The sequence below is a fragment of the Theropithecus gelada genome, chromosome 2, assembly GCF_003255815.1.
Source record: "Theropithecus gelada isolate Dixy chromosome 2, Tgel_1.0, whole genome shotgun sequence".
Taxonomy (NCBI): Eukaryota; Metazoa; Chordata; class Mammalia; order Primates; family Cercopithecidae; genus Theropithecus; species Theropithecus gelada.
Genome location: NC_037669.1, coordinates 123,526,655 through 123,552,143, shown reverse-complemented (window position 1 = coordinate 123,552,143; position 25,489 = coordinate 123,526,655). Strand labels below are relative to the sequence as shown.

The window sequence follows — 25,489 nt, the reverse complement described above, 5'->3', positions numbered from 1 at the left end:
AAAAAATACTTAGAATAAATAAGACCTAGTATTTGCTAGCATAACAGGGTGACTGTAGTAAAAATAATTTAATTGTACATTTTAAACTGACTAAAAGTGTATTATTGGATTGTGTGAAACACAAGGGATAGATGCTTGAGGGGATGAATACCCTATTTATCCTGATATAATTACTAAGCATTGTATGCCTGTATCAAAATATCTCATGTAACCCCAAAATATATACACCTACTGTGTACCCACATAAGTTAAAAATTAAATGTGTGCATAAAAGTAAAAATAAAAAAAAAATAAAAATAAAAAAAAAGAAAATTGATCAAAAATATTTGTCTATAGGAACAACCAGAAGGGCAACTCGTTAGAACTTTGTTCTGCAATCGTAAATTTTTTATATAAAAATTCTTGAGAATAAATACCAAGATGATGCTCCAACTTTAGTTCAATATTTATTTTATTAAGAATACAGAGAAATTGAAAGATGATGGATAAGAGCAGTACTAAATTATCCCATGAAGACAAAACTTCCTGAAGTTCAAATATAAAATAAAAGGCAGAATTCTTGATGCTTTTTCTGCATTTTATATATGTACTTTACGTGACGATGAAGTTTTTTCTATTATAATTACTTCTTATTTTTCTTCACTTCACAACTTTTTTCTTGGCATAATTGCTTGGCTTTTCGTTCATGATCCAGAATTTCCTTGGGAAACAGGTTTTTCTCATCAAATACAGCTTTCAAAGCTATAGAATGATGAGGAAAATTAAAAGTAAATTATATTTGTTAAGAGACCTATTTAAATGAAATAGTGGGAAGAAAATTCTCAAATTTTGCTTTTTCTAAAAATCTTTGTAAAACACAGTGTATTTGGGGAAATTTTCTCTAAGCTTCTGCTATACTGTTTACTTCAATTTACATCTAAAAGTTAAATTTTAGTAGAGTTTGTTCTTTTAATGCATATATCTTAATAGAAATCCACCATTCTAAGGGTAGAGGATTATAGAAGTTTGTGTTTTCCGTTTTTGTTTTTTAATCTACTTAACAGCTATCAAGACATAAAGAGTCAGGAAAAAATTATTCTGTATTGAAATAAGACAATTAAAATAATCAAAACACAGTTTTACTGTCTGCATGAATAAAGAAGTGCATCTACAATCACATCCATAGGGGTTGCAGTTTTAGGAAAAAAAAAGAACCAAATTATTTCCATGAGTGGTTATATTGTGCATCAGTGAGAAGTAGGAAGAAACTGCGCCATGCATTCTAGAAAATAATTTTGGCATTTTGCATAATTTTATTATTTAAACAAATGCTTATTGAATGTCTGTTATACACAATGTTCTATGCTTAGACATAAATGAGGCACAAATACGACTAAGTCATGACCTTTCTTCCAATTGGTGGAAACTAGAAGCAGTAACCAAATAACCAAAATATCATATATAATAAGATATCATTCCAAGAGAATATAAGCAATGCAAATTGTGTATAAATATGTAAGAGATATTATAACAATATATAGATTTTTTAAAAAGCTTTAAGAATTAGGTACTTATTTGAGGTAGGTCTTGAATTCCAGATAGGATTTTAATTGATAATAAGAAACATGGAGGTGGGGAAGAATTGGCAAGGGTTGGATAGGAAGTGTCAACTAGAGAAAAAATGGTGAATAAAGAATGGAAAAATAGGCCGGGCATGGTGGCTCATGCCTGTAATCCCAGCACTTTGGGAGGCCAAGGCAGGTGAATCGCCTGAGGTTGGGAGTTCAAGCCCCGTCTGGCCAACTTAGTGAAACCCCATCTCTACTAAAAATACAAACAATTAGCCAGGCGTGGTGTCAGGTGGCTGTAATCCCAGCTACTTGGGAGACTGAGGTAGGAGAATCGCTTGAACCCCAGTGGCAGAGGTTGCGGTGAGCCGAGATCACACTATCACACTCCAGCCTGAGCAACAGAGCGAGACTCTGTCTCAAAAATAAATAAATAAACAAACAGAATGGAAAAATAATAACTACTATTGGAATAACTCTAAATAATTCAGTACAATTTAAAAGAAGCATAAAATATATGAAAGAAAGTAAAGTGGAATAAAGTTGGAGCTGGACCTAGGAACTTTTTAAACACCAACCAAAAAATATGAAGTTTAAAAAGTAAACATCGAATGACTTTACAGTATAGTGGCATCTTTATATATTTGGATTAAACACAAAATAAAACAAAAACTTTCCCCTTCCAGTATACACTATACTGTATATAGGAAGTATATGTAGACCTTGGCTACAGAAGTCAAGATCTTCCCTCTTCTTCTCATGGAAATCATATAAAAGCAACCAAGAAAATGAGAGATAATAACTTTGCAAATAAATTGTACTTTAACAAAACTCAAAGACAGATGTAATCTGCAGCTCACAAAATATAAAGAAGCAAAACAGCTGAGACAGGACAAAAGTTGCTCAAGAAAAAGTGAAAAGTATAGAGAGTATAAGAAGGCCAGCAGCAGCATCTTAGCATGTGCTGGGAAAAAGATAGTCACTGTGAGTGACAGGCTCATCGGGAAATACAAATGCTTTATTCCTTATATACATAGATGCTAAAAAGAGGTGAAGGTAACTGGAAGCAGAAGCTCTCTGGGACCTGGTTTGGATCGGTGAAATAGATGAGGTAGGGCTACCTGTATCACACACATGAGTCATTTTTCACTAAAGCACTCTGTCCCCATGGGATGTAAAACCTGAAGGATACCCTGTTCTCACATCCCAGCCTCTTACTCAAGGATTTACCACGTATTTCAAGTTAAAAAAAAAAAAAAAATCCACCTCATTAAAGCTAATTAATTAAAAGAGGAAACTTTTAAAACTAACACAGCATGAACACAAACTTATATAAGGAAAAACTAAAACCAATCAAATTGAAAAAAGAGCAGCAAAACTAATCAATACATGAGTTACCACCAGAAAAATCTTGCACAAACATTGTTACCAAGCATTTTGACAAAATTAAATTTTAAAAATTAAGAAACAGCAGTTGCCTCCATGAAGGAAGATCACAGAGCAGAAGTGAAAAAACTCAGGGAAGAGATGAAGACACGAGAGGAAATGATTAAATATGAGGTAGCAAAACTCAGAAATAGAGGCAAAAAAATCACCAGGGAAAACAGAGTTCCTAGAACACAGTAGGAAACCTAGAATATAGAAATGAGAAAAAATATATAATAAAAGGAAAATTATAAAAAGAATGAATTAGAAAAATAATAAATGTTGAAGACACACAAATAAATAGATCTACAAACATATAATTAGAGTAGGTACTTATATTAGTTCGCCTTCACACTGCTGATAAAGACATACCCGAAAATGGGAACAAAAAAAGCTTTAATTGGACTTACAGTTTCACGTGGCTGGGGAGGTCTCAGAATCATGGCAGAAGGCAAAAAGCACTTCTTATATGGCAGCAACAAGACAGAAATGAGGAAGAAACAAAAGTGGAAACCTTTGATAAACCCATCAGATCTCATCAAAGTTATTCACTATCATGAGAATAGCACGAGAAAGACTGGCCCCCATGATTCAATTACCTCCCCCGAGGTCCCTCCTACAGCACGTGGGAATTCTGGGAGATACAATTCAAATTGAGATTCGAATGGGACCACAGCCAAACCGTATCAGTACTTAAGAAAGAAAACCAAAATATAACAAATATTTAAAGGCATCATTTAATAAAGGTTTCTTCAAATAAAAGTCAATCTGACATATGTCGAAAGGACACATTGTGCACTAGGAATAATTGACTTAGAATACTCAAAACCAAGTCATATCCCAGTAATGTTATTAGACTTTAAAGATAAAGAGGAAATCCTCTGGCAACTGTACAAAATAATCAAGTGACCTAAAAAGGAGGAAAGTATCTTGCATTAGATATTTTATAGGAATGACCAACACCAGAAAGAGTAGAGCAATGCCTACAAGATAATCAGGGAAAGAATATGTGAGCTAAGAATATTACATACATTCAAGTTGTCCTTCAAATCCAAAAACTATCAATGGTGTCAATATGTAAGAAATTTAGGATCATTGTTCCGCAGAGTCCTCTTTGAGGAAATTTCAAAAAGCTAAACTGAGTCCGGGCACGGTGACTCACGCCTGTAATCCCAGCACTTTGGGAGGCTGAGGCAGGTGGATCAAGAGGTCAGGAGATGGAGACCATCCTGGCTAACACAGTAAAACCCGGTCTCTAACAAATACAAAAAAAACCCAAAAAAACCAGCCGGGCATGGTGGCGGGCACCTGTGGTCCCAGCTACTTGGGAGGCTGAGGCAGGATAATGGTGTGAACCCGTGAGGCAGAGGTTGCAGTGAGCCAAGATTGTGCCACTGCACTCCAGTCTGGGTGACAGAAGGAGACTCTATCTTAAAAAAAAGAAAAAAGAAAAAAGAAAAAAAAAAAAAAAAAGCTAAACTGAGAAATGACTGAGAAATTTTTGAAAAAAATAACTTGGTGGTGATCACTGAATATATTTAAGTGTAGAAGTAAAATTAAAACAATGTGGAGTTAAGGATGACAAAAATAGAAGGTAAAGTCCATGTGCCTGACAATGTATGAATGATACAATTGACAAAAATTATGAGGATAAAGGAGAAAGAAATCTTGTTTATGATAAATCAGAGACAAAGAATAACATTGAAAACTGAAAAATCAACTAATAGCATAGGCAAATTTAACAAAATAAAAGTAAGCATAAAGAAAATCATGTTATGGAATGAAATTGTGTGGTAGAAGGGAGGCAGGAGAATGAGAAAACAAGTTTATTCTATCATCACTGAGCATAGATCTAACAGTGTCTAAGAGAAATGAAGAACTAGAGGAATTACATAATTCCTATGATTATAAAGTTAACCACTAGAATAAACATACACACAAACATAAACAAATAAAAAGCTACAGATGCAGTGAAAAATTTAAAAATATATAAATAGCATAAAACAGTCTGAGAAACAAAGTGTTTAATATATAAATATACAGATACTCTATTTCCCAATTTTTTTTAAAAAATGATTTTTAAAAAATGGATTAAAAGCGAAACAACACATCTGAAATAAAATGATTCAGGAATTTATTAATATAAGAATGGAAAAAATATATTAGACAAATGAAAGAAGTTTCACCCTTGACTGACATACTTGCCAAAGAAAGCAGGGATCATGTTCAAAATCATAAATACATATAGAAACCCTAAAAGTTTACACAGAAACTTGTAATAGCAGCTGCAAGAAATAGATGACAGTGGGAACAATACAGAACATCATCATAGGAGGGAGGGAAACTTCTCAATGAATAATTTTTTGTATGTTCTAATATTTGAATTCTGTGAATATGTTTTTTTTTAAGCAATAAGATGAAAATGAATAAATCTGGAACTAGCATTAAGCAGAGATAAAATGAAAGACAATACTTTCTATTTGCCTAATACCAGTGATATGAGATAATGTGGATATCTGTACATCAGCAGCTGGTCCTGTCCCATATGACTGCAGATTAGCACTTTAGAAGCACAAGCAATTCTGATGCCTTTGAGCCCTTCTGAGATATATTGTAAAAGCCAGAATGTTACTTCTGAAATAAATTCTGTTTTACTGAGATTTGTCTCTCAACTAAATGACAAATTTTCATTGTAATTGACTGGGTTTCAAGACCATTAACCCAATAACTGATAAGTCTTTGTAAGATATTGAAAGAGACAAACTCACTTCGATGGTTCATTTTTAATTTTTTTTCTTTTTAGTTAACAAACAGATTATAAAAAGTACATATGCAGGGGTGGATCCCTGTTTCTTGGGCCTGAAAGTTAAAATTTTGGGAGCTCTCTTTAGAAAAAAAGAATATAAAATTACAAATATAAATTTATTTATAAAAGTGGCTTTTTAGGATAAAATAAATTTCAACAAATTTCTAGTAATTTTTAGAGTTAGGTCCTTTTCTCCTGAGATCTCTTTTTAAAAAGATACCTGAAATGCTTACCTGGAAATGACTGTTGCTTGTAACCTTGCTTCTGCTCTTCACCTAGAACACTCTCAAACTCCTAGCAATTTCTAATACTCAAAGGGTCTTTGTAGATGAGGCCCAGAAAACTTAACCTTCATTAGCTTCATTTGTAAATCTATATGTGGCAAAAATGATGTCATTAACTTAACATCTTTTAAATGCATAAAGGTAATCAATTCCTCTCACTATTCGCAGTAACGTCTGCTAGGTTAATAGCATAATGATTTTTTTTTTTTTTTTTTTTTTTTTTTGAGACAGAGTCTCGCTTAGTGGCCCAGGCTGGAGTGCTGTGGCGCGATCTCGGTTCACTGCAAGCTCCGCCTACCGGGTTCACGCCATCCTCCTGCCTCAGCCTCCCGAGTAGCTGGGACTACAGGCGCCCGCCGCCTCGCCCGGCTAATTTTTTGCATTTTTAGTAGAGACGGGGTTTCACCGTGTTAGCCAGGATGGTCTTGATCTCCTGACCTCGTGATCCGCCCGCCTCGGCCTCCCAAAGTGCTGGGATTACAGGCGTGAGCCACCGCGCCTGGCCGGCATAATGATTTTCTATGATGATGTGTTGAGTATGTAGTAGATCATAATACATGTAAGAAATAATCATTTATTGAACTTGCTTACAATAATTTTAAAAATGTTTTTAACCTTACTGTGATGACTTTCTTGATGTATTAAGTTGCGTAGGGTAAAGTTCACAGCTATGAAGTCAAATATTAATATAAGTGTTGCTTTGAAGGGATTTTGCAAATGTAGTTCAAGTCCCTGATCAACGAACTTTAGATAAGGGAGATTATCCTGGATAATCTGGCAAGCCAGACTTAAACAGATAAAAGGCCTTAAAAGAAGACTGGAGGTTCCCTAAAAGAGTGAAGAAATTCTACCAATGAACGTTTCTGCCTGTGCCCAGCCTGCCCATGATCTTTCCTTCTTGACTTAGTGCTACATATTTGGAACTTGCTCAGCCAACCCAACAAACCCGTAAGTCAACTTCTTGTAATAAATCTCAATATGGAGTCCTGCTGATTTTACTTCCCTGTTTCCCCTCTGACTGATACACTTTCCATGAAGTACACTATCACAGGATGATAGCAACAACAACAACAACAAAAAAGTGATGTGTTCTTATTATAGCAAACAGGCTGATTTGTCAAATTTCCTGTGGTTTGTGTCTGGAGATGGTTGAATACCACTTGTAAAAAAAAAAAAAATATGAACCAGAAATACCATTTGACCCAACAATCCCATTACTGGGTATATAAAGAATTATAAATCATTCTACCATAAAGACACATGCACACGTGTGTTTATTGCAGCACTGTTCACAATAGCAAAGACTTGGAACCAACCAAAATGCCCATCAATAATAGACTGGATAAAGAAAATGCAGCACATATACACCATGGAAAGCTATGCAGCCATAAAAAAGAATGAGTTCATGTTCTTAGCAGGAACATGGATGAAGCTGGAGGCCATCATTCTCAGCAAACTAACACAGGAACAGAAAACCAAACACCACATGTTCTCACTCATAAGTGGGAGCTGAACGATGAGAACACATGGACACAGGGAGAACATCACACACCGGGGTCTGTCAGGTGATGGGGGCCAAGGGGAGGGATAGCATTAGGATAAATACCTAATGCATGTGGGGCTTAAAACCTAGATGATAGGTTGATAGGTGCAGCAAACCACCATGGCACATGGATACCTATGTAAAAAACCTTCACATTCTACACATGTATCCTAGAACTCAAAGTAAAATAAAAATAAAAACAAATAAATAAAAATAAAAGTTGAGAAAACAAGAAAATTTATGTCTACTTGAATACACAACTTAGACATAGAATTCAGCATCTGGATGGCAAGGAAGCACAACAAGATTTAGGACACAGCTGAATCCCAATGTAAGGAACCCAAGGAATCCAGTAAAATGATCCAAGAGCTGAAATATTAAATAGCTATTTTAAGAAAGAACCAAACTGAACTTCTAGAACTTAAAAATTTACTACAAGGATTTTATAATACAACTGGAAGTTTTAACAGCTGAATAGACCAGGCTGAGGAAAAACTTCAGCACTCAAAGACTGGTTCTTCAAATCAACTCAGTCAGACAAAAATAGAATTTATAAAAAATGAACTAAACCTCTGAAAACTATGAGATTATGTAAAGAGACCAAATCTAGGATGCACTGATAATCCTAAGAGGAGACAGAATAAGCAACTTGGAAAATATATTTCAGGATATAGTCCACAAATATTTCCCAATGTTGCTAGAGTGGTTGACACACAAATACAAGAAATACAAAGAACCCTGGCAAGATACTATACAAGAGGGCCATTCCCAAGGCACATAGTTAGCAGATTCACCAAAGTCAATGCAAAAGAAAAAAAATATCTTAAAGGCAGTTAGTCAAGTCACATACAGAAAGACCACATCAGGCTAGCAGTAGACTTCTCAGAAGAAACCTCACAAGCCAAAAGGGATTGGAGACCTATTTTCAACATACTTAAAGAAAAAAGATTCCATGCAATAATTTCATATCCCTCCATACTAAGCTTCATAAGTAAAAGAGAAATAAAATCTTTCTCAGACAAGCAAATGTTGAGGGAATTTATCTCAATGGGATCAGCCATAATTACAAGAGTCTCTTAAGGGCATCTTAAATACAGAACCAAAAGAACAGCACCTGCTACCACAAAAACACACTTAAGTGCATAGCACACAGTTCACTATAAAGCAACTATATGATCAAGTCTACATAACAACCAGCTAAGAACATGATGACAGGATCAAAATCTCACATACAAATACTAACCCTGAATGTAAATGGGCTATAAACCTAACTTAAAAAGACATAGTGTGGCATGCTGGTTACAAAAACAAGACCCAATCATCTGCTATTTTCAAGAGACCCATCTCACATGCAAAAATGCCTACAGGCTCACGGTAAAGAAACAGACAAACTTCTCCCATTGAAACAGAAAACAAAAAAGAGCAGGAGTCCCTATTCTTAAGCCAGATAAAACAGATTTTAAACAAATAAAAATTAAGAAGGGCATATGCATATAATCCAACAAGAAGATTTAACTATCCTAAATATACACATACCCAGCATTGGAACATCTAGATTCATAAAACATGTTCTTGGCCTATGAAAAAACTTAGACAACCACACAATAATACTGAGAGACTTCAACACCCCACTGACAACATTAAACAGGTCATCAAGGCAGAAAACTAACAAAGAAACTCTAGGCTTAAACTCTACACTTTATCAGTTGGACCTAATTGACACCTACAGAACACCCCACCGAACAATCAACAGAATATATATTCTTCTCATCTGCACACAGAACATATTCTAAGATCAACCACATGCTTCCTCACAAAACAATAAATGTCATTCATTTAAGAATTGGAAAAAAACTATTCTACAATTCAAATTGGACCAAAAATAAAGAGCCCAAATAGCTGAAGGAATCATAAGCAAAAAGAACAAAGCTAGAGGCATCACATTACCTGACTTCAAACTATACTATAAGGCCACAGTAACCAAAACAGCATGCTACTGACACAAAAACAAACACATAGACTAATGGAAAAGAATAAAATAACTCAAAAATAACGCTGCCTACCTACAACCATCTGATCTTCAACAAGGCCTACAGAAACAACCAATGGAAAAAGGACTCTCTGTTCAATAAATGGTGCTGAGATAACTGGCTAACCATATGCAGACAATTGAAACTGGACCCTTACCTTTCAACATATATACAAAAATTAACTAAGGATGAATTAAAGATTTAAATATAAGACCCAAAACTAGAAAATTTCTGGAAGAAAATCTAGGATATACCCTTATTGACATCAGTCTCAGCAAAGAATTTTTGGCTAAGCTCCAAAAAGCAATGGTAGCAAGAACAAAAGTTGATAAGTGGAACCTAAATAAATAAAAAAGCTTCTTCACAGCAAAAGAAACCATCAGCAGAGTAAACAGACAACATACAGAATGGGAGAAAATATTCACAAACTATTCATCTGACAAAGATTCAACATCCAATTTCTATTAAAAGAAAAACTTAAATCAACAAGCATAAAACAACACTATCAAAAAATGGGCAAAGGACATGAATGGACACTTCTCAAAAGAAGACACACAAGTGGCCAAAAAACATAGGAAAAATATTCATCAGCACTAATTATCAGAGAAATGCAAATCAAAACCACAATAAAATACCTTCTCACACCAGTCAAAACGGCTATTATGAAGTCAAAAAACAACAGATTCTTTCAAGGCTGTGGAGAAAAGGGAAGGCTTATACACCATCGGTAGGAATGTAAATTAGTTCGGCCACTGCAGAAAGCTGTTTGGAGATTTCTAAAATAACTTAAAACAGAGCTACCACTTGACCCAGAAATCTCACTACTGGAAATACACCAAAAGGAAAATAGACCATTATACCAAAAACACACATGCACTCATGTGTTATCACCATGCTATTCACAATAGCAAAGACGTGTCATCAACTTAGGTACTCATCAATGGTGGATTGGATAAAGAAAATGCGAGATACACACACACAGATACATACACACACACACACACACACACACACACACACCATGGAATACTATGCAAGCATAAAAAAGATGAAATCATGTCTTTTGCAGCAATACTGATGAAGCTGGAAGATATAATCTTAAGCAAATTAATGCAGGAACAGAAAGCCAAATACCACATGTTCTCACTTATAAGTAAGAGTTAAACATTGAGCACAAATGGGCATAAATATGATAAAAATAGTCACTATGGACTACTAGGACAGGGATGGAGTAAGGGGCATGGTTTGAAAAACTACCTATTGGGTACTATGCTCGTTACCTGGGTGCAATATACCTATGTACCAGACCTGCATGTGTGTTCCCTGTATCTAAAATAAAAGCTGACATTTTTAAAAAGTAATAAATAAATAAATATACAGCTTATCTTAAAGCACCCTCAAGTTCCCATATGATCACAAGCTTAAGAATCAAGCCTCCAACTTCTTGCCTCCCAGGCCATATAACTTATTTAGAATCCTGGACAGTAGTTTGCTTAGAATAGTGAGCAACAGACACTGTGTCTAGATTCATCAGGTCACATTCCTCTTTAAATCTTCTGAAGGCTTCCCTTTATACTTAAATCAAATTTTTTTCCCAGGCAACATGGTCCCACATGACAAGACCCCTGATCGCCCTCTAATCTCATCTGATACCTGTCTCCTCACTCCATTCTAGCAACAGTGACCGCTTTTCTGTCCCTGGAACATGTCAATTTTGTTCTCAGTGGCTTCATACTTGTTTCCTGTGCTTGGGACATTCTGGCCCAACATCTTTGCAGAACTTTCTATCTTAGGATTTAGCTTAAATGTCAGAGAGACCTTCACTGATGTTCTTCCTAATGTCACCTTATTATATTATCTTGTTTTATTTTCTTCTTAGCTCTTATCAATATCACTCTCCAAACTTATCATCTTTATTTATTTACTTACTTATTACCTATCTCTATTCCTAGACAATAAATTCAGCAGCAGTAGACTTTGTTTGCCTTTGTATACCATATATCTCTAGTACCCAGCATTGTATCTGGTTCATGGAAAGGCATTCAAAAAGTATATTTGTTGAATATATGAGCACATGAATGAAGGAACTTTCAGGCATGCAAAGGCTTTGGCTCACTCCTCACCCTTTGGAATCCCTGCATTCCAGAGACCTGGGGACCCTATAATATTGATAAAAGGGTGATTCTCCACATCATATATATACATATACATCCATTTAACCACAACCAAGTTCTTAAAAATTAACATCTAGTGTTATCAGTAACCACTTACATTCACTATTCCCTTCCTGGGAAAATATGACATTTATATATGCATCACTTCTCTTTATACTTGGCTGCCTGACGAGGTTTGTTATAATGATAGCCAAAAGCTGTTTTCACAGTGATGAAAAGGAAAGATGTGGTGGTCAGGAAAGTATCCAAAACATTTTCTCTATAATAAAATGATTCAAGGATCTCAACACAGAAGAATTGGTTTATATATTATCTTCTGGTCTTTCCCTTGCCTGCTAATTGGCAACTAACTATATCAGCTGAACAACAGCGGCAAAACTCACGAGATACCCTGGCAACAAGGGACTTGGCAGCTATGTAATGTAGTATGCAATGACTACCTGTCTATGAGTGTACGGCATTCTGAAAACTCCTTCCTAATTCACATTCTTCCTCCTATTCTGTGTCCTATTTTGTGTCTTCTAGACAAATCATCCTTATTTATCAAACTTTTATGTGCATAAGAATCACCTGGGGATCTCGTTAAAATACAAATTCTCATGCAACAGATCTGGGGTAGGTCCTGAGATGCTGCATTTCTAAGGAGCTCCCAGGTGATGCCCATGCTGCTATCCACTGCCCGCATCTTGATGTCAAGGTTCTGATTTCTAAATCTAAGCTCTACGTCAGTATTGTCAAATGTCCTTTTATTTCAGCCACCATCCAGTAACAACCAGGCAACAAAGCAACTGGTTGGTGAGAAAGAGTGGTGATGATTAATCAAAATACTTCAACAGTTTTCATATGACTCTTGAATAATGGTTGCTTGGGACCTGTTGAATCTTTTAAATATGTTGTTCACATATTAATGACTTCTGTTTTATAGACCCCAACTTTTGGTATGTGTGTATTGTATTGGTGAATTTTGAGATAATTTAGTGTTATGTAAACAAAAAGGTAGAGCAATAGGAAGGATTTCTACTTTTAAAATGCCCCTGAGTTTTCTGTTCATTCTAGATGTTCACTATCTAAAAGGTTCTGAGGTAAGCCATGTGTAGCAATCTCTCGTTTATCATATAGTCAATGTATATATCTATGAATGCTTTCTTCCTGCATTTTAATTATTTGTTCAAGTAAGAACTTTTATATAATATCAAAGATTATTTTTCTTTACTGGTGCTAGATTTAAAATAATATCCTAAAAGAAAGATACATTAAACTAGATTTTACTAAAAGCTTACGTGTATATTTTTCACCTGTAGTTTAAGGGGTAATGTGAAACATTGTGTGTTCCAATGAAACCCTATGTATTATCTCCAGCACACCCTTCTGGGTTGTTAGATTCTGGTTGAGTTCACTGTTTTTGAATTATTTTTGTCCCTCTTTTCAAGTTGCAAGTCTCTGATGGATATGCAAACTTTTCTTATCTACCAGAGATTTGATTTCCTCTTCTCCTTGGAAACACCACTTTTGGGATTTACTTCAAATTGGACTGGAGTCTGTTACCTTGCACAAATTGTCAACTCTCCAAACTTTTCAATCTTATGTGTTTTTTTCCCACATTTAACTACTACTTTCCGAACTAATATTTTCAGTCTTTCTCCCTCCCACCTAAGGACATTACCAAGAACTAAAACCTGACATCCCAGATCCGTATACAGACTTTCGGTTGCCTTGCAGCTATCCCTTTCTCCCAGGATCTTCAGGACTTCAAAACAGCTGACCTTTGCCTCCACCTGGCAATATAAATTCAAGTGGTTTTGTAGGAGCAACACCAACAAGAACCCCTGAGAGACTATTTCTGAGACTCTGCTTTGCCCCACCCAGGAGCTTTAGGATCACTTCTAGGTTGTTCAGCAATGAGTGATACTCATTTTTCTTAAACAAAAGGTGGATGAGACTGACAATGCTGAACTTTACCTCAGTCCAGTGCTCCTGGAAAGTGAAGCCATTTAAGAAATCTCTCTACCCTTTCATGTTCTAGAAACAGCTAACCACAAAGGACTCCTCTCCTCTCATATATTCTAAGACCCTCTCTTTCCTTCCTCATGAGTCCTATAAGAAACATAGATGACTTTCTCATCTACCTATCTCTACAAAAGTTCAGACCTCCTTTCTTGTCTTTGAGAAGTTCCTGTTTAATGAACTTTCTCCATACTGCAGTAGGCTGAATAAAACCATCTCTTTGTTTCATACACTTTGTCTTTCACAGAACAACAACAGCTACAACAAAACAATTCACCTGAAGTATCACTAATAGAGCATTTTCTCCACACTGTTTCAAGTTTTAAAGATTTTACAGATACAATGTGAATAGGTCCTGGGGAATTTACTGGCAAAACCTGACCCAGAGCCAGTTCTAAGTAGCTTCCAGGATTTTGAATAAGGCATATCAAAGAGGGGTTTCAAGCTGTTTAAGAACCAACTGGGAACAACTTGAAAGCTAAAAGGAAAGTGCGAAGAAAGATGTTTCAAGTTGAAAGGGAAAGAAAGAGAATACCAAAGGACATAAAAAACCCAGCAGGTATGGCTAAAACATCACCTGGGGATTTTAAAGTGTTTGAAAACCGTCCCAAGTTCCAAAGTGATAGTTTAGGACATTGAAAGTGAGACTGGCAAAATGCCTCTCATTGTACAATTGCCAAATAACTTATGCATGAGGTAATTATGGAGATTGCAGCAAGGTGGGTAAAATGCAGTACAAAGACATAAGGTAGATTCTGTAATGATAGTGTGCAGGAGAAATATATTGGTAATTGAGGTTTTTTGAAGTGTTGTTTTATAATAACGATTTTTTAATTCAGCATTATCCTTCTGAAAAGATGAACAATTTTAAATGAAAATAATAAAACGAGGTAATACAGTAAAATGGCTGGTTTTAGAAATAAGAGCAAGAATAAGCAACTAGGGAATTTGATTTGAATACTATTTGAACAAGGGAGGCTGCATTTAGAAATATTAATAGCATAAACACCTGAGTCAGTTTTTTAGCATTCCCATCTAGGCTCTAGCTTTACTATCTATGTGAATTTAGGTCAGTTATTTGAATTCTTTATGCCACAATTCTTCATATAAAAAATGTGGGGAATAGTAATTCCTACACTGTAGAACTATTTAGTTGAATAATAATACAGGACATTACCAGTAAATAAAATGTATACAAGTCTTACTAGGTATCAGGCACTTGCTAAGGGCTTCACATGGGTTACATCATTTAATGTTTACAGAAACATTATGATGATAACTAAGATGAAGCCTACCTTCAGTTGAGGAAACTAAGGCACACAGTGTTTACTTGAATTGCTTAAGTTTACAAAGCCAGCAAGTAGTAGAACTTTGTTTTGAAACCAGTCTTACACTTAAAATTTTGTCTTTATACCTTTATCGTTTCCATGGTTTATTCTCTTTATAAATTGCAATTCCCACCCCCACCCCCAAAGACAACCGTTACACCTTATAACTTACTGGGGATAAAACTGTAATTTTAAAGGTCCTAACATGATGTAGAAGGACCAGGAGTGGAGAACAAGCATGAAGGGGCAGATAAGATGAGAATATGCCCAAATGTATTGCCCAAACTTTTTGATGCCTGCTCTGTGATGACAGACTCAAGCCTACAATGTCTCCTTTGTTAGCTGGCATGTTGTTGGCTAAGGGGCAATGGAGAGACACTGGAGGAGAAATGGATTTGTCTTCCAAGTTCCAGTTTCTCTGTGCTCCTCTCCCAAGAATCCTGCCCTGCAGTTTCTCCAGCACTAGGCTCTTATAGGATGACTTCTCCAGTACCAAGCTCTTGCAGTAGCTTTTCCAGCACCAGACTCCGGCAACGCAGGTAAGGCTTCTCCAGAACCCAGAGCTAGCAGTTTCCCCTGTCAGCAATATGCCACCTATCTGGTACCACTCCATGAATGGTTTTCCATAATATCCTTGACAAGCAAGAGGCCAACTGTGTGACTCTTCCGTGTGAACAGCCTCCCCTGTACCCTCTTAATGGGTTTACAGTAAGTTCTGAGAAACAGCACCTTCCTATGGATAGTTTCTCCTGAAACCCTGGTGGTAGATTTCTGGTAAGTTCCACATACAGCATCTCTGTGGGTTTGCCATTCAGTGAGGCAGCCCTGGGATGGGTGGGACTCTTCCTTGGTCAATATATCTCAGGCCTGGGAAGTAGTGGCTGCTCTTTCATTTTCCTATTCCTATATTCCTTAGAGTTCTGCTTACTTCTTACCAGTCAATTTTCTATAATACGCATGCATCAAATCTAAAATCAGAAGAAAAATATTGAACTTAATTCTAAAACAGGCCTATCAACTATAGTTTCTTTTCAGTTATCACTTCTTTTTCCTTTCTATGATGGCTAGTTTCTTGGAAAAGTGTCAGCTTTCTTTAGTAAGTGTCCCATAGTCACCTCCATCTCAACATATCTTAGAAACTAATGTCATTTTCTAACTCTATATCATCTTCTTCTGTATTTCCTCTCTCAGTGATAGTCTTTTTACTTCAACATAGTTACCCAAACTAGAAGACTGATCGACATACATGTATTCATCTCTTATTGGGTACATAATCCTTTAAATTCAACCTCCTTAATGTCTCTCAAGCTAGTTATTTCCTTTCTAGGTTTTCCTCATCTTCAAAATCATAATAGATATCATCTAGCAAATGGTTAGTGTGCTAGCTATCGCGCTATCATCAACCCACATAACTCCAAGAGGCAGGCATCATTATCCCAATTTTACAGATGAAAAATAAACTGAGACTTAATAGGGTGAATAATTTATTCAGATATAAACGAATAGTAGAAGGCGAAGTGATGACTCAAAAGCAGAGAGCTGACTGCACACAAGTTCCCATTACTATAATATTGCTGCCTTCAGTCTAGCCCCATTAGACTAATGTATCTACCACAGTTTTCAGAACGCTTTCTAAAATGCAGATCTGGTCATGACACTTTGTTTTAAACATTTCAACAGGAATTTTGTTTCTGGATAGGATTTAATAGGTAGTTGCAGGTTATCTTTCTTACTGCACCAGATAGAAAAAAAAAAAAAGATAAATTACAAATGATATGTTTAAAGCCATCAGAAGGCTGTGGAAGCAATAATGACCAAAATAACTAATTCCAGAGATGGTAGGGCCCTTCCTAGATGAGCTAAAATTGCAAGTATTTTCTTCTTTCTGAGGATTTATTATGTTTGGGCATTGCTAAGAAACAGACCTGCATTCGACTGAGAGACTCTATCATGGGAAAGTAAATTTGGAAGTGTTTTGATGGCTATGTGGGTTGGTGTGATGTATTGGAATCTAGAGAAATGTCAGAGTTTGGCCCATCTTTCCCACAGGACATTCTCTGAGCCCTGGGGTGGTGTGCGAGACTGTGGATTGGACTGGAAATGCAGAGTAATGTTTTCTGCAGTTTTGCAGTACGTGGGAGACAATACCCCATTAAAAGGAGAAACCTAAAACAGACATTTGAAATCAGAATTGGACTAAGCCTAACTAAACCTGTACCTCAGCACTGACCCAGCTCAAGTCCTAATTGGATTAAGGTCATCAGCATCTTATTCTCTCTGCTGAATTAAGGAAAGAGTGAACCATTGCTGAGAGAAAATATTAATTTTGGTGTCTATAGATCTTTTAAATTTTCTGTCATGTAATAAAAATTACAGGACTTGCAGAGAAGCAGGAAAAATGAGACTAAAAACCAAGAGGACAAAAACATGTATTAGAAGCAATCCAAGGATTATCCAGATATTGGAGTTAGTCAACCAGGATTTTAAAAATTACTATTATAAACATGTTTCAAAAACAGAGAGAAAAGATGAACAAAATGGATGAAAAAAATTTAACTGAGAACTATAATCTGTATAAAAGAGATTCAAGTGGCATTCCAAAACTGAAAGTATATAAATATGTGTGTATATATATAATTTCAGATATACATTATAAATGTATAATCTGAAACTGGGAACTGATTAGATGGGTTTAAAAGCAGACTGGTCAATATAAAATATAGAAACTGAAGCCTACCTAAAGAAATAAAATGTTTTTCCATTTTATTTATTCCATTATTTAATTCCACTTATTAAAAGAGCATCAAAAACATTTGTGATATAATTAAACAGTCTAGCATATGTGTAATTGCTATTCCATCACAGAAGAGAGCAGGAATAGAATAAAACATAATTTGGATAAAGATGATGGCTGAGAATTATTCAAAATTGAAGAAAGATGCATTCGATAACTTTCTATGAACCCCAAGTAGCATAAATACACACACACACACCACACACACACACACACACACACACAAAACAGTACTTAGACTCATCACAGTAAAACATCTGAAAACCAAGGCTAAAGAGAAAGATTTTAAAAGCAGCCAGAATAAGATGATTCAATAATATTAAGAGCAGGATTTTAAACAGAAACTATGGATGCAGGGAAATATGTTAACTTTAAAAAGTTGAAACAACAACAATAACAACAACCCTGACATCTAGAGTTTTAAATCCAATGAAAATATCCTTCCAAAGTCAAAATGAAATAAATGCATTTTTCAGACATCTAAAAGCTGGGAAAATTATTCACAAGCAGGCCCATATTTTAAGAAATTCTGTAGAAAATTCTTCAGACTGAAGGAAAATGGTCTCAGATGAAAGCCTAGTGTCACAAGAAGGAATAAAGAGCACAGGAAAAAGCATTGTAACTTCTAGAACAATCACTTTAAGAATAATACAAATAAATATAAACATTGAAGAGGTAATATAGGATATAAAATGGTAAAATTCAGAATGCTTAAAATATTTCAATAGCTCCCTACTTCTGATTAAATAAATGTCAAAGTCCTTAGTATAGTTTACTAGATGCTCCATTGCCCCCCACCTACCTGTCTAGCCTCATTTTCTTCAAGCTCCTTCTAGAACCCAGCCAGAGGCAACTACATGTAACTCCCTTAGCACACCATATTATTTATACCACCTTAGAGCTGCCTATACCACTCCTCTACCAGAGTATCATCCCTCGCCGTTTTTTTTTTTTTTTTTTTTTTTTTCAACCTGGCTCATAGCAACTTAACTTTTAACATCTAGTTCGGGTATACTCTGGTTTTCCTGAAAAGTCATCTCTGGATTTTCATGTGTTCCCATAGTATGCAGTATGTATCTCTATCATAGCCCTTGTTGTAGAATATAATTATTTGTCTATTTATCTATTTCCCCACTCCACTTCGATGTCAAGATCTCTGAAGGCTGGGTATCTACATATTATCTCTGCATCTTCAGCATCCAGCACAAATGCTACTATATGCAATCTAGCCTAGGAAAAGCTAAATACAAAAATGAACAAACATTATTTCAGTATCTGCTTGTGGAAGACTATGATATCACAGAGTGTATATACAATCTGCTTCAATCCTCCAGAACTTTATTTGTAAATGGCACACCAGTACCTCTAACTTAACACCTTCCAAACACATTTTACTTTACCTCTACTAACACGTGTAAAACTCAGTTAATGTCTCAATGCCTGAAGTCACTCATTGTAGCCAACTTGGATTCATTTTGACTTCTGCTCTTTCCTCAACCTTGATATGTCCTTCCTCACTATTTCCTTGTTTTCTCCCTCATCTTTGACCTACTCATCCTTTAAGTCCCAGCTCGAATGTGACTGAATTCTTTCCCATGCTCCAGCCAGAATGAGTCAAACTTTTTTCCTGGCATTTTCGTGGAACCTCATTGGTGGTGTCCTATGTCATCAATAATCTGCATCTGTTTCTCTCACAAGTTGGTGAAGCTTTAAAAAGAAAATTATTTTCACTTGCAGGAAAGGCAAGTAAGAGGAAACACTTTCAAAACAGGGAAGTAAAAGAAGAAAAACTGAAGAAAGAAAATAAAAAACCAAAAGAAAGAAAACATATTTTAAAAACCGTGGGGAAGTTACAGGAAATTTTAATAAGAAATCCAGGGGAAAAAAATTCTCTTTGAAAATTTATTAGAGTCTTTTAGGTATTTTGGTTATTTCTGCCCAGCCATTAACCCCACCTCTTCACCCACACATCTTCCCTGCCCATATGAAGAATTCATGTGTGGCTTCCTTCTGCCACAGATTATATAAAAGATTCTTCATAGAAGCAGGAACTCTCACCCACTGAAGACAGGCCTTTTCTGCTTTCATTACCTGTCTCTCTCGCTTCTTTCCTCCAGCTTTTGCATATTCTCTGTCACCTATTCATCTTACCTCAATTCTGACTCCATTTTCTGTCTTGGTTTCCTCCTGTATGTATACCTGTATCTGGACTATCTTTACAACCTTGTCCTATGTCCGGATCTTTTTTAGTGGTCGTTCCTGTTTCATGTCTATTTGTGGCTCACAAGGACAAGATAAGTACTTCCCATATTCATTCTTTTTTTTTCCCCCCCCGACAGGCTAGTGCAGTGGTGCAATTTTGGCCTCCACCTTCCGAGTTCAAGAGATTCCCCTGCCTCAGCCTCCTGTGTAGCTGGGACAACAGGCGTGCACTACCATGCCCAGCTAATTTTTTGTGTTTTAGTAGAGACAGAGTTTCAACATGTTGGCCAGGATGGCCTCAATCTCCTGACCTCATGATCCACCCGCCTTGGCCTCCCAGTGTGCTGGGATTACAGGCATGAGCCACCATGCCCAGCCCCCATTTCATTCTTGAAAGTGAGTCATCCTGGTGAAAAATGATGGGATGACAGACTGAAATCCTTATCAGCCACACTAAGAGTTATTTAGAGCTGTAGGGGAGTTTCAACCTTCTCTCTGGAGGTTGGGCAATTGAGCTTATTGAAGTAAATTGAAAACACGAAGATTAACAGGTAATAATATACAAATTTATTAATGTACACATGTGCATGAAAACCCCACAAAATATGAGACTCAAAGAAGGGCCAGAGGGTTGAAGTTTAAATACCCTATTCACAGAGAAGAGGGAAATGGCAAATGGCAGGGTGGAGGAGGGAGGGTGAGAAGGGTAGGCAATTTTACAGGAAGAGTAAATACTTTTTAGGGGAAATGAATGAGCCCAAGGAACAGAAAATAGCCCAGGACAAAGTTTCTTTGTGCTCTGGCGGAGCTGATGACAAGTTTTAAAAGGTGAGGGGTAGAACTGCACTGTGAACAAAGGTTGTCTTATTATGCAGGTAGTCTTTTAGGTTAAAAAAGAGTTATTTTAGAGCACCCTCCAGAAAAGTAGGCAATAGCCTGTTTGGATGTGGTGATGACTTTTAATTTCTCCTCTGATAAATAACATTAACTGGTTGTTTGATGAGATTCCTAGAGAGGGGGTTCAATACAGTTGCATTTCTTTAGGAAGAACCCTCCTCAGTCAGATAGGGGAATTTCAGAGAGAAACCCTCCCTGAACTTTGAAAGGAAAAGCAGGGTAGACAGCAGGAGAAGGTAAGAGAGACTGGTTCTGAGGCCTTTCAATCCACTTCATTCAAAGCACTTAACATGCCAAAGTGGTATATTTTGGGGTATCATTTTCTGAGCCCGCAAAAAAGCCCTAAAGTTCTGGGTTCGTTTTTAAGAGAAATGAGCAGAAACCATAGATTACCCACGCAAGAGCAAGCAAAGAGAAATTCTAGGAAAATGTGTTTTTTTTAAAGAAAAAGAAAAAAAATACCTGATAATAATTAGACTGTAAACTATGGTAATGAAGTATGACAGCTGTACCTTGCCTATAAGTAGAATTTCAACAACAACAAAAATGTTGACCAGCTGTTCTCCCTTTCCATAGGCACAAAGCAAAGAGGAGACTCTTAAACTTCCCTAACTGTGGATATAAGGAAACACCTTTCTACTGCAAACATTATTATTTCTCAAGGATGATGTTGAATCCCAGCTCAGAGGATTTTAACAGTTTTGAAACCACATATCTCAGATGGCTTAGTTTAATTCTGATTTTTTCTGATTCTTACAAGCTGAAAACTTGAACTTTTTATTAATTATTTTAAATAAGCTTCCCTGCAGTGTCCATATGCTTTCTGAGTGCTTCACTGAGAATCAGGTTGTGTTACCTATTCTCCCACAGGACCCTTCTTTGCTGGAAGAATTTTTCTACAGAATTATTCCTCAAACTTTTAAGAATTCAGAAGACTATAATAGTCCGAAAAATAAAGAATTATTTTGTACATCTTGTTTCTATATCTTTAGACATCATTCACTTATAGTTTCCAACTTAAGCTTTCTTGTCTTCTCATCTCATTAGCCTAGCTCTGCAGCTGGAAGACTTTAAGACAATACATTTTAAGTCGTCTCTATTTAGAGTGTTTCACATGAAAATAAACAAGATTGCCAGACACTGTGTTCTAAAGTGGTCTTATGATGGCTTCCTCCAGCATCGGTTTTGAAAATTAAGGTTATTTGGGGAGAGAGATTCTCATCCATGGAAGATTCATGGATACGTGTTCGTGGCATTCTAACTTCAGAAAAGGAACAAAATAAAAATATTCATTTCATATATCCCAGCCTGTTGGCTGTCCTATCTGAGAGCACAGATCAGCAGCTGAACTATAAATCTTAACAGTCAAACCACACTTTGTTTCACGGCAACCTACAAGGCAAACACTTGTTATTTTCATGCTTTTCTACTCTATTTTTAAATGATTAAGTTTCATGAAAGGGATAGTAGAGGTGTATGATGGCTGAGAACTTACTTTCAAAAAGTGACGGGGCCTCTGGAATTTGGGGATGCTCCTCCTCTGGCTCTTTCCTAAAGTATTTCTCAGGGTCTAGAAGGAAAGCAGGTTTATTCACTTCCGGCAGCTCTTCCAGGACTCCAATGCTTAATGACCTAAATGCACCTTCACAACAGCAGGTTTTAGAGGTAGACAGGGAGAAAAAGAGTACAATATCATTAATTCCTTGGAAAGAGCTAGCACATTTCCAAGTTAACGTTTATAAATTTAACCTTCCTATTACTCAGCTGGTACAGCTGCAGTGATCTGCAAACCCTATAAACACAGCTGTTCAAAATAAATCCATAGTGCTTTTTATTCAAAGGAACCAAAAAGGAACTCAAGGCTTCCCATTCATTTTTTTTTATTTTGTATTTTTCTGCTATTTTCCCTTGAAAATGAATATTCTGCAGTTTTGGAAAAGCTCCAGTTTTTCTTTTATCTACAAGAAAATTGTATCCTTTGTGAAATGGAATCTATTTTTTTCAGTGTTTAGTTTAACAAAACATCTAAAATTTTGAATTGGCAGGTACTTTTTAAATAATGTTATCAAATAAACCAGAGCCGTGTTACTGTATTTATTATGCACACAATGAGATGATAGAAATCTATTTTAATCATGCTCTTAAAAGCAAAGTCTTGAACAAAGTGAAAAGAAATTCTCTGTGCTTCATGTAATAATTGGATAATAGAATGGAAATCTATAAAAGCTCAATTTGAGATATAATTTTATGTTTCTTTGTTAGTTCTGTGAAGGTAGGAACTGGGTTTTTGTCATGATGATGGCCCAGTACCTAAGAAAAGGAAACTAATCCATATTCAGCAGCTGATATGGAACAAGTCTTGTTTTATGTTAGTGGATTTCAAACTATAACAGGCATCAGAATTACCTGGAGTGCTTACTAAAACATAGACTGCTGTGTGATCCCCTTGGCTTCTGACTAATGGAGGAAAGCAGGGATGAGGGTCCCATAATTTACATTTCTAGTAAGTTCCAGTTGATGCTTATGGTGCTAGGCCAGGGACCACTCCTTGAAAACTTAATGTGCTAGGTCAAATTAAAGAAGAAATCTTTACAACATGTAAGGTATCATTGTGCCCTTAAGACAGATGAGGAAACTGAGGCTTATGATGCTTTAGTAGTTTGTCTCAGTTCACGTAACTGTTAAATAGCAGACCATGGACTTAAGCTGAAATATATTTAATCCCAAAGGTTATGCTCCGAGGTATAACAATAACAACATTACTAATAAGATTGTATTGGTTGCTGTAATATGCCAGGCAGTAGTCAAAGTGCTTTACATATCTATCTCATGTAAACCTAACAAAAATTCTGTGGAGATTACTTGATAAATGGGCATTGAATGTTAACAAATAATTAGGCAGCTTTTTACAGCAAAATTTCATCAGAAATTTAGAAATCAACATATCTGCTCTATGAAAGTGTGACATTCCCTTGGACATAAGTTGAAAAGATTATTTTGTAGTAAGTAACATATTTTTAATATAAAATAAAGCTTCAGGAAGGATTTTCATCTATGTTTCTAAACAATATACCTTAGTATAATAATGATTCGTTTGTTTCAGGTTACTGGTCTTATAATTCTTTTCTGGTCAGTCAACAACTAGACTAATGCATTGTTCTGTGTGGCTTCAGGATTTCTGAGAGCAAAAATAGTTTTTATTCATCTTCATTTCTTAAACACTTAAGGGAAAGAATAAAAATTCTGGTGCCATCTCTTTTTTTAGAACTGTATTAGGTACTTCACACATATTTTCTGACTAATACAGTTAGGATATTTGTTCCCTTTAAATCTCACATTGAATTGTAATCCCCAGTGTTGGAGATGGGGCCTGGTAGAAGATGACTGGATCATGGGGATATATTTTTTCATGAATTGTTTAGTGCCATTCCCTTGGTGCTGTCTTTGCAATAGTGAGTGAGTTCTCACAAGATCTGGTGGTTTAACTGTGTGTGGCACTACCCCCAACTTGCTCCTACTTTCACCATGTGATATTGTCTGCTTCCCCTTCACCTTCCACCATCATTGTAAGGTTTCTGAGGCCCTCACCAGAAGGTGGGCAAATGTTGGTGCCATACCTGTACAGCCTGCAGAACGGTGACCCAATTAAATCCCTTTTCTTTATAAATTACCTAGTCTCAGATATTTCTTTACAGCAATACAAAAATGGCCTGACACAGAAAATTGGTACCAAGAGTGGGGCATTGCTAAAAAGATACCTAAAAATGTGCAAGTGGCTTTGGGTCTGGCTAATCGGCAGAGCTTGGAAGAGTCTGGAGAACTCAGAAGACAGGAAGATGAGGGGAATTTTGGAAATTCTTAGAGACTGGTTAAATGGTAGTAGCCAAAATGCTGACAGTGATGTGCGCAGTGAAGTACAGGCCGACAAGGTCTCAGATGGAAATGAAGAACGTACTGGGAACTGGAGCAAAGGTCACCCATATTATGCCTTACCAAAGACTTCAGCTGCATTGTGTTCATGGCCTAGGCATCTGTGGAAGCTTGAACTTAACATTGATAATTTAGGGTATCTAGCAGAAGAAATTTCTACACAGCAGAGCATCAAGATATTCCCCGGCTGCTTCTAATAGCCTAGCTTAGACGTAGGAGCAAAGAAATGATTAAAAGTTGGAAGTTATATTTAAAGAAAAGGCAGAGTATAAATGTTTAGGAAATTTGAAGCCCTGTCATGTGGCAAACAAACAAACAAAAAGCATTATCAGGAGAGGAATTCAAGCAGGCTCTGGAGCAACCATTTGCCAAAGAGATCTGTATAACTAAAAGAGAGCCAAGAGCTAATATCCAAGACAACAGGAAAAAGGCCTTGAAGGCCTTCTAGACAGCCCCTCCCATCACAGGCCCACAGGCCTACAAGGACTATAGCACTGTTCTCCGTATCCCTGCTGCTCCAGCTCC

General features: G+C 36.3%; 1 protein-coding gene across 1 annotated transcript in view; it reads right to left on the bottom strand.

Moving 5' to 3' along the window:
• Window positions 1–433: 433 nt before the first annotated feature.
• The window catches only part of WDR49 (WD repeat domain 49), a 186,375-nt gene continuing 161,319 nt past the window's right edge, over window positions 434–25,489 (bottom strand). Inside the window, exons 18-19 of the mRNA XM_025376536.1 lie at window positions 22,530–22,676; window positions 434–741 (exon numbers count right to left, since the gene is read on the bottom strand). Coding sequence (XP_025232321.1) covers window positions 623–741; window positions 22,530–22,676 — 266 coding nt within the window. The 3' untranslated portion in view covers window positions 434–622. The remainder of the gene's footprint in view (window positions 742–22,529; window positions 22,677–25,489) is intronic.